This window comes from Mugil cephalus, chromosome 20, assembly GCF_022458985.1.
Source record: "Mugil cephalus isolate CIBA_MC_2020 chromosome 20, CIBA_Mcephalus_1.1, whole genome shotgun sequence".
NCBI classification, from domain to species: domain Eukaryota; kingdom Metazoa; phylum Chordata; class Actinopteri; order Mugiliformes; family Mugilidae; genus Mugil; species Mugil cephalus.
In genome coordinates, this window is record NC_061789.1 from 7,977,128 (window position 1) to 7,990,726 (window position 13,599).

General features: G+C 36.5%; 1 protein-coding gene across 1 annotated transcript; it reads right to left on the reverse strand.

The window, feature by feature from the left end:
- Nucleotides 1-3,693: 3,693 nt before the first annotated feature.
- Nucleotides 3,694-13,279, reverse strand: LOC124998226 (nuclear GTPase SLIP-GC-like). Its single transcript, XM_047572474.1, has 24 exons — nucleotides 13,081-13,279; nucleotides 12,911-12,992; nucleotides 12,415-12,524; nucleotides 12,261-12,305; nucleotides 12,125-12,154; nucleotides 10,932-10,961; nucleotides 10,609-10,633; nucleotides 10,420-10,497; nucleotides 10,233-10,326; nucleotides 9,041-9,257; nucleotides 8,635-8,919; nucleotides 8,037-8,243; nucleotides 7,779-7,951; nucleotides 7,152-7,245; nucleotides 6,991-7,078; nucleotides 6,786-6,907; nucleotides 6,322-6,492; nucleotides 6,076-6,230; nucleotides 5,842-5,959; nucleotides 5,476-5,584; nucleotides 5,246-5,379; nucleotides 4,926-5,007; nucleotides 4,769-4,839; nucleotides 3,694-4,565 (listed from the first exon to the last, which is right to left on the reverse strand). The coding sequence occupies exons 2-23, from the start codon at nucleotides 12,975-12,977 to the stop codon at nucleotides 4,769-4,771; spliced, it is 2,505 nt and encodes an 834-aa protein (XP_047428430.1). The 5' UTR covers nucleotides 12,978-12,992; nucleotides 13,081-13,279; the 3' UTR covers nucleotides 3,694-4,565.
- Nucleotides 13,280-13,599: the final 320 nt, after the last annotated feature.

Genomic DNA, 13,599 nt, shown 5'->3' on the forward strand with positions numbered 1-13,599 from the left:
TTTCTTCTGAAAGGAAGAATAGGGACATTGTGAGTGTAATTTTCTCTGCAAGGTCGATTTAGAATACCTCAGTAGATCGGGCAAAAACCGATGAATAAACTCAAACGAGTTAAATTAAGATATGTTAATGTTTTGACCGCGCAGCCCCTTCTATGTCCCAACCCAACCCCAAACCTCCACACCAAAACAAATAAAATAAAATAAAATAAAAACACAAGATAACAAGATAATCACGATCACAACAGTGCCCTCTCGTATTTGAATGAAACTGAAACACTGATTCTCACTCACGTTCTTTCCCCTTATTTAAATCAGCTCCACACGTTCATGCTTGATTTAGTGATATGATTTTATCTGTCTAATAGGCTGAATGAGTGTCGACTTTGCACCCAAACATCGGTCCAGACTTTGATTTACGGCTCATCCCGCATAAAGCGTAAGTGAGACGAGACAGAAAAAAAAAGCCGCGAATCAAACAAAATTCTTGAAAAAGTAAAAAAAAAAAAAAAAAAAACACTGCCACAAAGTCACACAGACGCGTATTCGTTTCAACACAGGACATCTGCGCTACGAGTAATAGAGTAGGTAATTTGCGGTTTTTTTTTTTTTTTTTTTTTTTTTTTTTTTTTTTTTTTTTTTTACAAATTACCGATATGTACGATTCGCGCGGCCATACGATCTCAGAAGACCTCCGTGATTATTACAAATTACCACAGGTCCCCACGTAAAAATAGTCCTGTTCGAGTGGTAGTAATAATGTAAATACCTGTTGTTTTACAACGCTGTCGTTTAGCAGAGGACTCGTCCTGGGTGTCTAGCTTTCTCTTTCTTTCCATCTTAAAAGAGACAAACAGCGTGATATAGTCATGTCTGTTGCATGGCATCTATGCTCAACAAGTGTTAGTTTTAATACATTACCTTTAAGTCCACTTGATCAGACTCCTTTCAATTAGACTCCTTTCTGCCCTTATGGCAGAATGTTCTGTCTGACAGAGGGCAGGTGGGAAACCAGGTGATCTAAACAAGCAGGAGGTAGGTGGAGGAACATCGAACTCCTTTGAATTGATGGTCAGAAGTCATGGCCAGCCAATAAGTGAAAGTAAATGGCTTTGTTTAGTTAATGTTGAGTAGTGATAGTAAAAACAGCAGAAGACGGTGAATGAAGTTTTATTGGTCTTATTCCATATCTTGTAAGTTGCTGTTGTTATCTTTAAACCACAGCTATTTACCACTCAGATCACAGTCAGAGGAATATTGCTTTAAATGTCATAATCGAAACTAAAAGTCGTTCAAGAATCGATCATAAAAGAGGGGACAAAGGGAAATGTTCAGTTGTTAAGATGCGTTGGGATTTATCATCTATAAAATTGGTTGAAACTGTTGAGTCAAGATTTGAAACAGTAAAACGGAAATTTAAGCCTTTGAACCTTTTATTTTATTTTTTCTGAAATGAAGCATTTATTTTAAAACAGAGTCCTGCATTTATTTAGTGATCTAATCAAAAAGTCTTTGAATCATACTTAATTCATTTGATTTGTCAGTCAGTCATGTGTATTTGTATTTATGTGAGTCACGAGGGATGCCATTTTAAATAGTGATTCATTCATAAAATTTACCTGTTACTGATGGCGGTGCGGACAGGAGTTCAAGGACAGAGTTAGCAAGGAGATAAAAACATCAGACCAAAAGATTTTTTATTAAACTGAGTCAGTGGAATCAGACTGATCAGGAAATGGTGAACAAAGGAACAGATGAGTGTGATAGTGTATGTACCTTGACTAGTGAGTATGACGAGGAAAGCATCAACAGTTAATGAGTAACCCCATGAATGAATCTTGACTTTCAGCTTTGAGAAAAATGAAACAAAAAGTAAAATCAAACGCTTAAAAGCTTTGAGTTTCACTGTTGTCTTGATGCACCAAAAACATATCAGTGTTTCTGTTAAAAATCTAAAATGTGCAGGTGACTGAAAAATCAATGCACAATAGTGAGAGAATAGCACAGCAGGCTTTTTCATTTTATTTCAGCGTTTACCTTTGTAAAATAATATAATATATTCAGATGTGGATGTAGTGCGTTGCAGTTACTGTCCGCTACTTTATTTTCTGTTTATGCACAAAAACGTCTCCACTTCATCACTTTTATTCTGTCTCTAGTTTTAACCAGAGTACGTTTCTGTTTCCCCACAAAACAAGAGTGAACAAAATTCCATTACATCTGAATACACATCAATAAAATGTGTTCCTCTTAACCAAACAAAGGTGGAGGTTTATAACTTAAGTACCAATAACATAATGCCACTTTATCATCCTCTCACCGTCTCCACCTCAAACCGTCTGATGTATTATTTTCCCACAAAACAATAGTGACTTCAAGATTATTTCAACTGTGGAGCTAGAGTGCAGGAACATCTCATGACTTTTATGGGCCCTTGACCAATGTGTACACTTTAAAGACTTTCAAGCTGTTGCTATGGAAACTGGTTTGGATTTTAAGTCACGCCTGCAAAGTCTTTGGGATAAATTATTTACATTGAGGACAAAATGTTTACTTGCTGCATGCTGTGACTTAAAGTTCCTGAAAAATCATGACTTTAGGGTAACTTCTGTTTTGCCACCTTTACGACTAAATATGAGGCCGTGTTCAATCAACACAGAGTTGGCCAGTCGAATTCTTTGCTTCCCCCATGTGGTGTAGCTGAAATATAGTCAAAAGTGATAAAAACTAAATGAATAATATTAAAATTGGTACTACATTTTACACTCATTGTTTTTATCACACCAAATAAATGTTATAAACTGTCTCTCACAAAATTATTATTATTATTTTTACTAAAGTCAAAGTATGTTTTTTCCGTCATGCCAAGGTTATTATTGTAGAGTTTTCCTTTTTGTTTCCTACTGAATTTCTCACAGTGTCATTGTTCGCACTGATGTGACTTCTCAAGTTGTTTCTGTTAGTTGCTGGATCCCATACAGCTCCTCTAAGTGAAGCCTAAGCAAGGAGAGCTCCCCCTGGTGTCCGGCTGCAGTATAGGTCATAAGCTCCACCTCCTCCATGTTAGTGGATGGGACCAAACTAAAACACTAAAATACACCTCAAATATATGTATTTTTTCCAAGGATGGTCATTTTAGATAGTTTATTAAATTTTGTGTCAATAGGTTGCATTTATTAGATAAGTTTCGTTTTAGTCAGTTATTTGATGCGAAAAAAAAAAGAGGATATGACATAATGGTGACTAGTTGCGATAATAACGCTTTGCAGGAATTGTAAAAAAAAAAAATGTTTTAAAACAGTGTATAATCCAACATTTCCTTGTAACTGGTGGAGGTAGAGCGGAGCTAGTAGTCTGGCGGAAGTGGTTGTTTGCTTATCAGTATCATGAAATAATGAACAAAATCACACTGTGCTCCATATGTAAACACACTGCCTCTTTCTTTTTTAAAATACAACTTTATTGAGATCTTACAACATAATTACAATACAAAACTTAGGTCTTCAAGTTTTTCAGACCTCCAAACTGATGAGAGATTAAGTAATGACCCCCTACTTACTATATGTATTCTATATTAAACTCAACCAGTGCAAATTATAGATGTGCATTATTATTAATTTTCTGCATTCAATATTAAGCTGTTCAAATAATACACAGGCTCTATGTGCGCTGCTGAGGCAGCTCCTGTATCGCTGAATGCGTGAAGTGCTGACTAAAAAGATGACGTCTTCTGCCTCCATTTATCCCTTTACTAAAATATATTGGATTCAAGTTAATGTGTATGCAAAGAAATTTATATTTGTGGACCCCCCGTTGAAGACCTAAGGCTAAAAAGATAACATACAGATAACATACAAAATGACATTTCCTCGCAAAATTAAGTGCACCACAATTATTTCACTATATTACTTGATTGTCTACAAAATCAAAGAAAAAGTTGAGAGGTGACCATGTCTTTTCAGTCGCTTCCCTCAAACTGTGAAACAGCCTGTCTTTGCAAATCAGGCAGGCTGACTAACCGCTTCTTTTTTAAATTTTTTTTAACATCATAAACACAATCACCTATATATATCAGCACTGTCAACAAATAGTACTTCACAGTGTGTTGTGCGATAATGTAAGGTAATGGTTTTGCATAGCAGGTAAAGGTCTGACAACAATAAAATTCACCAGCAAAATGTGCAGCCTCCTTCTCTCTGTTACCACAGGTCGTTTGGTGAAGTTGTTAACTGATTGCGGTTGAGAGGATTTGGATCAGTTTTGCTGGTAACCAATGTGAGTTAGGAATTGCAGCACCCCCCGTCCCACTGAACCCACATTAAACTCAAATCCATGCAATGTAGAAAAAATCTGTGTAAAAGTCATACAAAATACGATACAAAAGTTGATGAAATGAAATTCACAATCAAACCACACCTCAGGACAACACCTGAAACATGGACAAAACATGACAAAATGACTGAGACCTAATATAGAGGCGTCGTGTCTTTGATCATCATAACCTTACGGATGTTCGTGAGTGACCAAGCCTCTGCTGTTTGTCCTCATGAACAGCACAGGAATCAGACCTTAATATTTTTCATGAGAAATATGAGGAAAGCTGTTAACACCAGGACACAATATCTCTTTGTCTGTTAAAGACTCAGTTTGAAGCAGCTCCTTTGATAAAATGCAATGTTTATTATGGCTGGGTCCATCATGAAATAACATTATTCAAAGAAGTTCTGAATTCATTACAATGATATTATTAACATGCTAAGAAATGTTTTACCTAATCAGTTTTCTTCATGGCTCTCAGTTCATTATAGCGTTTCTTCACCATTTCTAGTTCATCTGAAACATCTAAACAAAAAAATGGAATATCATTGATCTATAAATCTCATATTTACATTATTCTCATGGTTCTAAATTAAATATTTTCCTTTTACCTGGGATTGAGTGGTCATCTGTCTTCAGCGAGAGGTCAATTGATTCCCTCATAGTTGTCTCCAGTGTCTTCAAAATGTATTCCTAATTCAGCATCAAAATCTGTATTAATTACCACTCATTAAAGAGCTAACTACTGGCTTCAGTCTTTATTAAACACACACATGAATTATCAGCTTAGCTCACAGTGTGAGAAAAAAAAACTAATGTCTTCATAAACTTTTGTGTCTTTCTGACACTTAAATATAGAAAAAACTTTCATGTGAGCAGTGGATAAAGAGACATGTCTTACAAGCTCATTATATGATCAAATGTGACAAACCTCCAGCTGCTTCAGCTGGTTCAACATAACATTTTTTGCCAGCTCCAACATGATGTTCTTTGAATGGTGTACATGGTTCTCTATGGTCTCCTTTATGTTTTTCAGTGTGCCCTCGCCACTGAAACAAGCTGCTCCTAAAACAAAGTAGTTTCATGGCTTAATCTTTAAACTGGTTGCATATATGTATGAATATTACCTGGTGTGTTGCTAGGTAATTCCGATTGTCTTACTTTCATAGCACTCTTTCATGGTCGTCTCAATCGTATCCGTCAGGCTGCTGTAGATGGTTTTCTTCTTGTTCCGAATGACTGATTTTAGCTTTGCCTTCAATTTATCTTCCTAAGAAAGATAAAATATTTTTTTAAATTTTATTTTTTACATTACAATAGTATGCACATGCATAAGAAAATAAGGCTCATCCTTTTTATTATTATTTGTCATTTTGTTGTCATCTGTTGTGTGTGTTTAGCAGGTATATTCAGATTTACCTGAAGAGGAAAGACTCGATTTTCCAGGAATACCTCAGTTTTAACTGACATAAAGTCTTGTACTGTAAATAACCAATGAACAGGTTGGTTCTAATGTTCATTCTTTACCTCTGTCTGCAGAAATATCAGCTGCAGCTCCACATCTTTGTACCTCTGAATCAGATCGCCTGTGTTGAGTGTGAACCTACTGATGACTCCGTTGAATGGTTCACATTTTCTGTCATTTCTGAAACATGTTGACATGTTTTAAAAATACAATATAATTTGATTACTGTAGAATTTATCTGTTCTGGACTTTTGGGTTCAACAAATAGTTTTATGTCCTTATTAAACAGTTCTTACGGAAAGGTTTTCTTGAATTTCTCATCAATGCTGTCAGTCAGGTGTGAAGACAACTTCATGTTGAGATTTATTGGTGTCTTTTCCTTTGGTTTGTAGATGCCATTGTTCTGAACTACACATTTCAGTGTCCTGTGGAAACTATGGCTGACTTTTCTCTGAAACAAAACATTTTTTTTTTTTTTTTTTTTTTTTTTAATATTCACATCAATTCAAGAGAGACTTAATGTTTGTAATTCAAATACATACAGAAGTTAAGAAGGACTTCAGTTGTCTTTCACAAGAACTTTTGGATTTTTCAACACCTTCACTGAGGCATTTTTCAAAAGCCCTGTTAGTTTCTTCCATATTTATTCTGACTTGGTCAAGGTGATGGCTCATGTTTCCTTCAAGGTTTGCACACACATCTGTTCTGCTAGCCTGAAATCAAAACATTATTAACAACACATTAGTTAAGGCGATAAAACTACAAATGCTACTTATTCTCTATAAAGTATCTGTTGATTTGTTGAAAGAAAACATCTTTAAATTAACAAATATTACACCAAATAGTTGTTCCTACCTACTTCTACAAACTTTTCACAATAGTTTAAATGTAGCTCCACATACTGTAAATCTGATTTCCAATGTTTTCGTGTCACCTGATTGTTAAAACTAAAAACAGTAATGGCAGTGAAGACGGGAGCAGAGAAGGAACGTTGCTTTGATCTTACCCCTTCTCTACAGCGGGCTCCTTGAATCAAGGAGAGAATCCCATAAGCTCCAGACACATAGTTTAAAGTCTCTGAGTGGCAGTCATTGAGATTTTGCAAAAACTCCTGAAGTTTTGGTATTTCTGTGAAAAATGATAAAACAAAATAAATGGAGTTTTATGTTTGATCTATACATAGTATCTTAATGTATTGAGGGTTGACGTACCAGTCTCTACTGGCGTTAGATATTCTCCGTCTTGAAACTCACTGGAGCTCACTGTGAACACTTCAAAGCAGTTGTCTCTGAAGTGTTTCTGGGGTGATAGGTTTCAACTATAAGTCATGCTTGCAGTTGTAGGAATTCATTTTGTTAGATATATAGATTACCTTAATCTTGTTTTGCTTGTTGAATTCACTCATCACTTTTTCTTTGGCTTCCTCGTTCCTCCTCAATATAAGAGCACGAACGTCAGCTGCTGAACTAGAAGAAAGTGATGGTGTCTCAAATACAACGTTGCATCTACAGTGCTGATAAAATTTAAACAACACATCTTTTGTTGAACTTCTACCCGTCAGCAGATCATCTAAAAGAATTATTTCTGCTATATAGTATAGTAGTATAGTAATGGCAAACCAATTCAATTTATTTCACAAAACACCAAAAAAAATTGTCTATGACTTGTGTTGTTTGTTAGCTGCTCAAGTATAGTGGACTTTAAAAGTTGTAATTCATTATAAATAAATAAAAATGAAACTTGAAATCATCCATGAATAGTGACTCTGTTATTTATCTTTACTTTATATAAGCTGGGAAGACCTGTCCTGGTAATGGTTACAGACAAATCATTAAAGGCATTTTTGTTGAGGCCTTTTAGTGATGGGTGTAGCCATAAGAAATCAATGAAAGTCTAAACAGGGCTAATAAATACCACAAAGTGAGTCATAAATGTATAAATGTATTACATGTATCATGTTGTGTTAATATTGACCAGTTTGGCCTTTTAATTTACTTACTAATCTGAATAATGAATCTGATCAGACTTGGTGCAGATGAAGTGAATGTGTTGACACTCTCCTCCATTTCCCATGATGCTACTGGCATTTTTCAGAATCTTCCAGGTTTCTTTTTCTGATGCTGCTCGTGTAATATCAGTCACAATCCACACAGTGGAGCACTTTCCAACAATCTGGAAGGTCATGAACGCTTTTTTTTTTTTAAAGGAAAAAAAGTTGACAATGCTGATAACAACCCTCTTCATGTGAATAAATTACCTCTTTCCACATTTCGTCTCTGCTCTCGTTGCAGTCTCCATTTACAGAAAGGTCCACAAGTGTGACATGTTGGAGAAACTCATTATGTGGCACCTTGACAGTCACACACTTTACCAGTGGCCAATACAACCTCCTTTCTTCTGTGCCTTCTCTTTGCTTTAAGTCATTTCTTGTATATTTGACCAACTTTGCAGATAGCTCTTTAGACTGTAACAAATAACAAAAGTAAAATTAATGCAAGAATTTCCCTTTCTCAATAAAAATGCATTAAAGAAACCAAGAAGAATATGATGGGGTATAAGAGCAACCTAGAAACACAGTCAGTGAAAGTTAAAATTAAAATTATTAAACCAAAATAGAGTCAAATGTTGAAAGCTGACTTTTCCAACCTGTCTAACCAGTAGATGTGACCAGCTGGCCATAAACTAGTAGTGAGAGCCCAATGTCATTTGGAATGTCAGTAAGACTTGATTATGTTTAAATGCATTTACAGAAAACAGAACGGTTTCCTTATGAAGGTTAAATTGAATATGGTGCTGTACCACTGGAACAAGAACAATAATATTTTATGACGTCAAACTTGTAAGATTTCTCTTACTGATTGACATGTGAACGTCTTCCTGCTGGAATGGAGAAACTCTGGAATTTCTTTGAAGTATTTCTTGTCCATGAGTTCTTCAGAGGTTTTGTTTTTATATTCTTCTCCATACAACGCAGACAGCTTTTCTTCAAGGTCATAACTGTCATCGTCATCATCGTCATCATCATCGTCATCATCGTCATCATCATCATCACCACCAGCAGCACCACCATCATCATCCATTTCTTGAGATGTACAATCCCCATGCAACTGATCCAACAACCATAGTTCCTCTTTCCACTCCTGAAAGACCGAAGTTACATCTTTAGCCTTAAATCACATGAAGTGCAACCAGTAGCATTTCCATAACTACAATGTAACTCCAGTTAGCTTCAAATAAGAATAAAAATATTCAAAGTTTTACCTCTTTTGTAATGAACTCAATGTCTGCCTCATACTTTGAGTTGTGCATGTTGGCCTCGACTTTAATCATGACCGTGGTACATTCACTGATGCGTCCTGTTTGCAGAAGATCCTTCTCTCCAATGATGGCATTTATCAAAGAGCTCTTTCCAGCCCCACTTTTACCAAAGACACCGACCAGCTCCCTCTTGTTTGTCTCCAAGTCACTAATTTTTGTCCTATTGTGAGAAAGTTTAAGGGTTAGGACTATTGAGTTTTACAGTCGTATCCATGAGATAAATGGAGATCAAATATATGCAGTTTGACATTATAAATACTTACAGGTAAGAATATAAACTTGTACATGCTGCATAACTGCAACATACTATATGTTGAATATCCTGCTTTATTTTTTTTTAAATATGTAAGTCCTTTGGAAACAGTCATATTGTGTAATTGCATTGAGGAGATAATCTGTACAGAATATGAAATGTGTGTGTCACACCGTGGTGAGGGTGTCTCGTCTTGGGGTTGTTTTGTCCTGTCATTTCCTCTTTTATTTTGAAAAGTAATTCTCCTCTCGTTTCAGGTCACTTGCCCTTCCTCATGTGTCACCAGTCTGATTGTCTTCCCTGATTCCTGATTGTGTCCACCTGTCCCCTATTTCCCTCCATGTGTTTAAGTAGTCTGTGTTCCCCTTGTCTCGTGCCAGAGTGTTATCGTCCTCAACCTGTTCTCGTGCCTTGTTTCATGTCTTCAACCAGAGAAGTTTTCAAGTAAGCCTGTGATTCCTCTCGAAGAGAGAGTTTTTGTTTGTTAAGTCTTTTCTTAGTTTAGATCCTTAGTCCTGAGGTTTTCCTCCATTCGGAGTGTTTTGTGTTTTTTTTTATTTGTTTCTTTGATTTGTGTTTTCCTCCTTCTGGAGAGTTTTTTTGTTTTCAGTAGTCAGATTAACGTCTAGGTTTTTTTTGTAGCCATTTGTTTGTCCCTCTGTGAGGGATCTCTGAAGAATCCAAATAAAGCCTTTTGTCATCTCTGCATTCTGAGTCCTGCTTTGAGTCTCGGCCTGACAGTGTGCACATAAAATCACGCGTTTTGTATCAGTCCATCATTAATTTACTTTAAATTAACATGGGCATTGGATTTAGTGACAAACAGCAGCAGCCTGTGCAGTCCAACCTTGTTTCACAGACTGTGGTAAATGTAATACTCACTTCAGGAAAGCATTCAGCTTTGTGTTGTCTTGTTTGTGTAGTCTTGAATGGACATAGCTCATCGCTTTTTTCACTTCAGACAGTATGTTTTCTTCTGTCAGTGTAAACGTAAAGAACTGTTTAGTACGGACCAGTAAACTTTAGGGAAACTGTGTGAAAATGAACAGAGACAAAGAAATGTAAATACCTGAATATGAGTCACGTTGTCGTTTAGCTGGTGATTCCCACCTGCTTGATTCGCCTTGAATGTCCACAGGTCTCTTTGCTTAAAAAACAGGAATTGTTTTGTCATTATTATTAATGCTGCCTGAAAACTTATATGCAGTATAAATATACCATAAAAAAATATAGTTTGACTATTAAATCTGCGTCTCACCTGTGGCACTTGTAGATGGCAAAACCTGAGAATGAACACAAATGAATAATACAGAAATAATACTTGATTCACACAAGCTTAGAAAATCCAGCAGTCTTGAACACACATGTTTGGAATTCACAGACTGAAGTATGCACTTATGATCTCATCAAATTCAGGATGAGTGTGACAGTGTCTGGGAGGTAATCACATTCATCATCCGGGTTGGTCAGTAAACAACAGTAAATAATGAAGGATGACTTTGTCACGGGAAATTTAAATAAAGCAAAAATAAAGAGTAATGTTCACTTATTACATGTCTATAAAATCACTGTCGTCCTTACCTCATACAACTCAGCTTCTTCTTCACTCTCCTGTTTACAAATGCGAATAAAATACTCTCAGTTCAAGGTCAGTCAAAACTTTGAGTAGAAACAAAACACAATATAACCTCTACCATAGATCATATGTAATCAGAATGAAATTGTATTTAACTTACTTGAACAGAAACACTGATCACATTCATCATCCTTGTTGGTCAGTAAACAACAGTAAATCATTTTCCGGGGGAGGATGACTTCATCAGGACAATGAAGTGTCTTAATTATACAGTACCGTGCTAAACTTTCATGTAGGTGTGGAAAAAATGCTGTAAACTGAGAATGTTTTTAAACATGTAATTATTTTTTTTTATCAGAAATGCAAAATGAGTGAACAAAAGAAAAATCACATCAATATTTGCTGCTACTATCCTTTGCCTTCAAGCCAGCATTAGTCCTTATAGGTACACTTGCACAAAGTCAGGGATTTTGTAGGATCGTAGACACAGTGGTCGGCCAAGGAATCCTGTCTGCAGGCAACAGTGAAGCATGGTGGAGGCTCCTTGGAAGTTTGAGGCTGCATTTCTGCAAATGAAGCTGGGGATTTGGTCAGGATTAATGGTGTCCTCAATGCTGAGAAATACAGTCAGATACTTACACATCATTCAATACCACCAGGGAGGCGTATGATTGGCTCTAAATTTATTCTGCAGCAGGACAAAGGCCAGACCAGAACAAGAAGTCCTGGTAGCGATGGCATGGCCCCCACAGAGACCTGATCTCAGAGCGTGTCTGGGATTACATGAAGCGACAGAAGGATTTGAGGAAGGATATGTCTGTGAAGGTTCTCAGTCATCCAGGTCGTGGTAATCCAAAAGACGTTTCAAACGTCTTCAAGAAATCCTACAAGTCCAGTTGCCTTTATTCAAAGCCTTTTGGATTGAGGAAGGAGCCTACATCCACAGAAGATCTGTGGTTAGTTCCTCAAGATGTTTGGAACAACCTACCAGCTGAGTTCATTCAAAACCTTTGTGCAAGTGAAGAATTGAGGCTGTCTTGATGGCAAACAAAGGGTCACACCCTTCCATTTTTAAAGGTATTCTTAGTTTACAGCATTTTTCACACCTGCCTTTAAACTTTTGCACTGTACTGTATGTGCCTGAGGATTAAAGTAATGTTCACTCATTACATATCTATAAAATCACTGTCGCCCTTACCTCATGCAACTCGGCTTCTTTTTCAGGCTCCTGAACACGGTAGATAAAGGTCATTCAGAACTTTGAGTGATACAGTACACATTACAACCTCTATCACAGATTATACACAATCAGCATGAAACTGTTTTTAACTTACTTGAGCAGAAACATCATTTCTTTCTTGAGTTGTGTTTTGTTTTCCCTAATGACAAGAAAATATCAACATGTCTGTTATATATTTATTTGTGGATATCAGTTTTTTCACATAAGAGAGGCCAAAATGTGCCGGTCTTCACAGTGCGAAACATTACCTTCAATAGTTTGAGTCTCTCCTTAAATTTTGCTCTTGGCCCAGCCTTCGGGATCAAGTGTTCAAGCTCTTGATCAAGATAATAGAAATTTTCCTCATCGACCTCTTCATCTGTTACAAAAACAAATATCAAGTTTAACTTTGTCCTACACAAACAAGAATTCTTTTCTGCAGCTGAACTCAAGTTAATTAAAGTTTACATAATATTTGTCATATCAGTTAATCATTATACGAAGAATCACAGAGCTGTAGAGTTGTATGAATTGAATGTATGTTCATTCCCTTGCATTTTATATTTTCTGTTTCGATTTAACTAAGCACATGTTCATTCTTGTTTTGTGTGAAATGCAGATGTTGTACTGTAAGTGTTTTTATTCTCTCTCTACACAGACGAGAGAAGTGTCTATAGTTTAGTAGAAGTTGTGTTTCAGTTTGAGTAAATCATCTGAATACTTTATAGCATCTATGTCCCACCAGTATGAGTGCTAATACTTTACCTTTGAATCTGTCGATCCACTTGCTCAGACCCCATTCAGTTAGTTTGTTACAAACAAAATCATCCATGACCAGTAACAGAAACTGAAAACATATTGTAATGTTCTAATCAGTCACAGCAGATGGCATTTTACACCGTGATTCATTCATCTTAAGAGTTCAAACAGCTTACCTGTTACTGACGTTGATTCAGACAAGAGTTCAATGTACGTTGATAGAGAGAACTGAACTCAACAGGGAGGAAAAATCATCAGGCTAAAAGAGACGTGGATGAAGATAAAATCACACAGTTGTCAAAAAATTTATTAAACTGGAAATCTAAGGCTAAAAAGCTGCTTCTCAGCTGGAACAACAGACCATCTGACAGAGAGTCAGTGGAATCAGACCTGTTCGTATAGAAACTGATCAGGAAGTGGTGAACAAAGGATCAGGTGGGCGTGGTAGTGCTGAGGTTACCACAGGGCAGGCGGGTGAACAAGACAGCAACAATTAATGAGTAACCCCATGAGGGAAACTTGACTTTCAGTTTTGTGAAAAATGAAACAAAAAGCAAAATCACACAGTTAAAAGTTTCACTCAAATTGGTATTGATGATCCAAAACTGTATCCGGATCAGAATCACTGAAATACACAATGGTGGGTGGACAAAAGCAGCACATTGTGTGCGATGGTACACCTGCTGCCAGTTTTC

Excerpts from the sequence above, each read along its gene's own strand:
- LOC124998226 (XM_047572474.1), bottom strand. The coding sequence starts at position 12,977 with ATGGATGATTTTGTTTGTAACAAACTAACTGAATGGGGTCTGAGCAAG. Across the intron at positions 5,380-5,475 it reads CATGAAAGAGTGCTATGAAA|GAGCAGCTTGTTTCAGTGGC; the intron begins GTAAGACAATCG and ends ACTTTGTTTTAG. Across the intron at positions 5,008-5,245 it reads ACCAGCTGAAGCAGCTGGAG|GAATACATTTTGAAGACACT; the intron begins GTTTGTCACATT and ends ATGCTGAATTAG.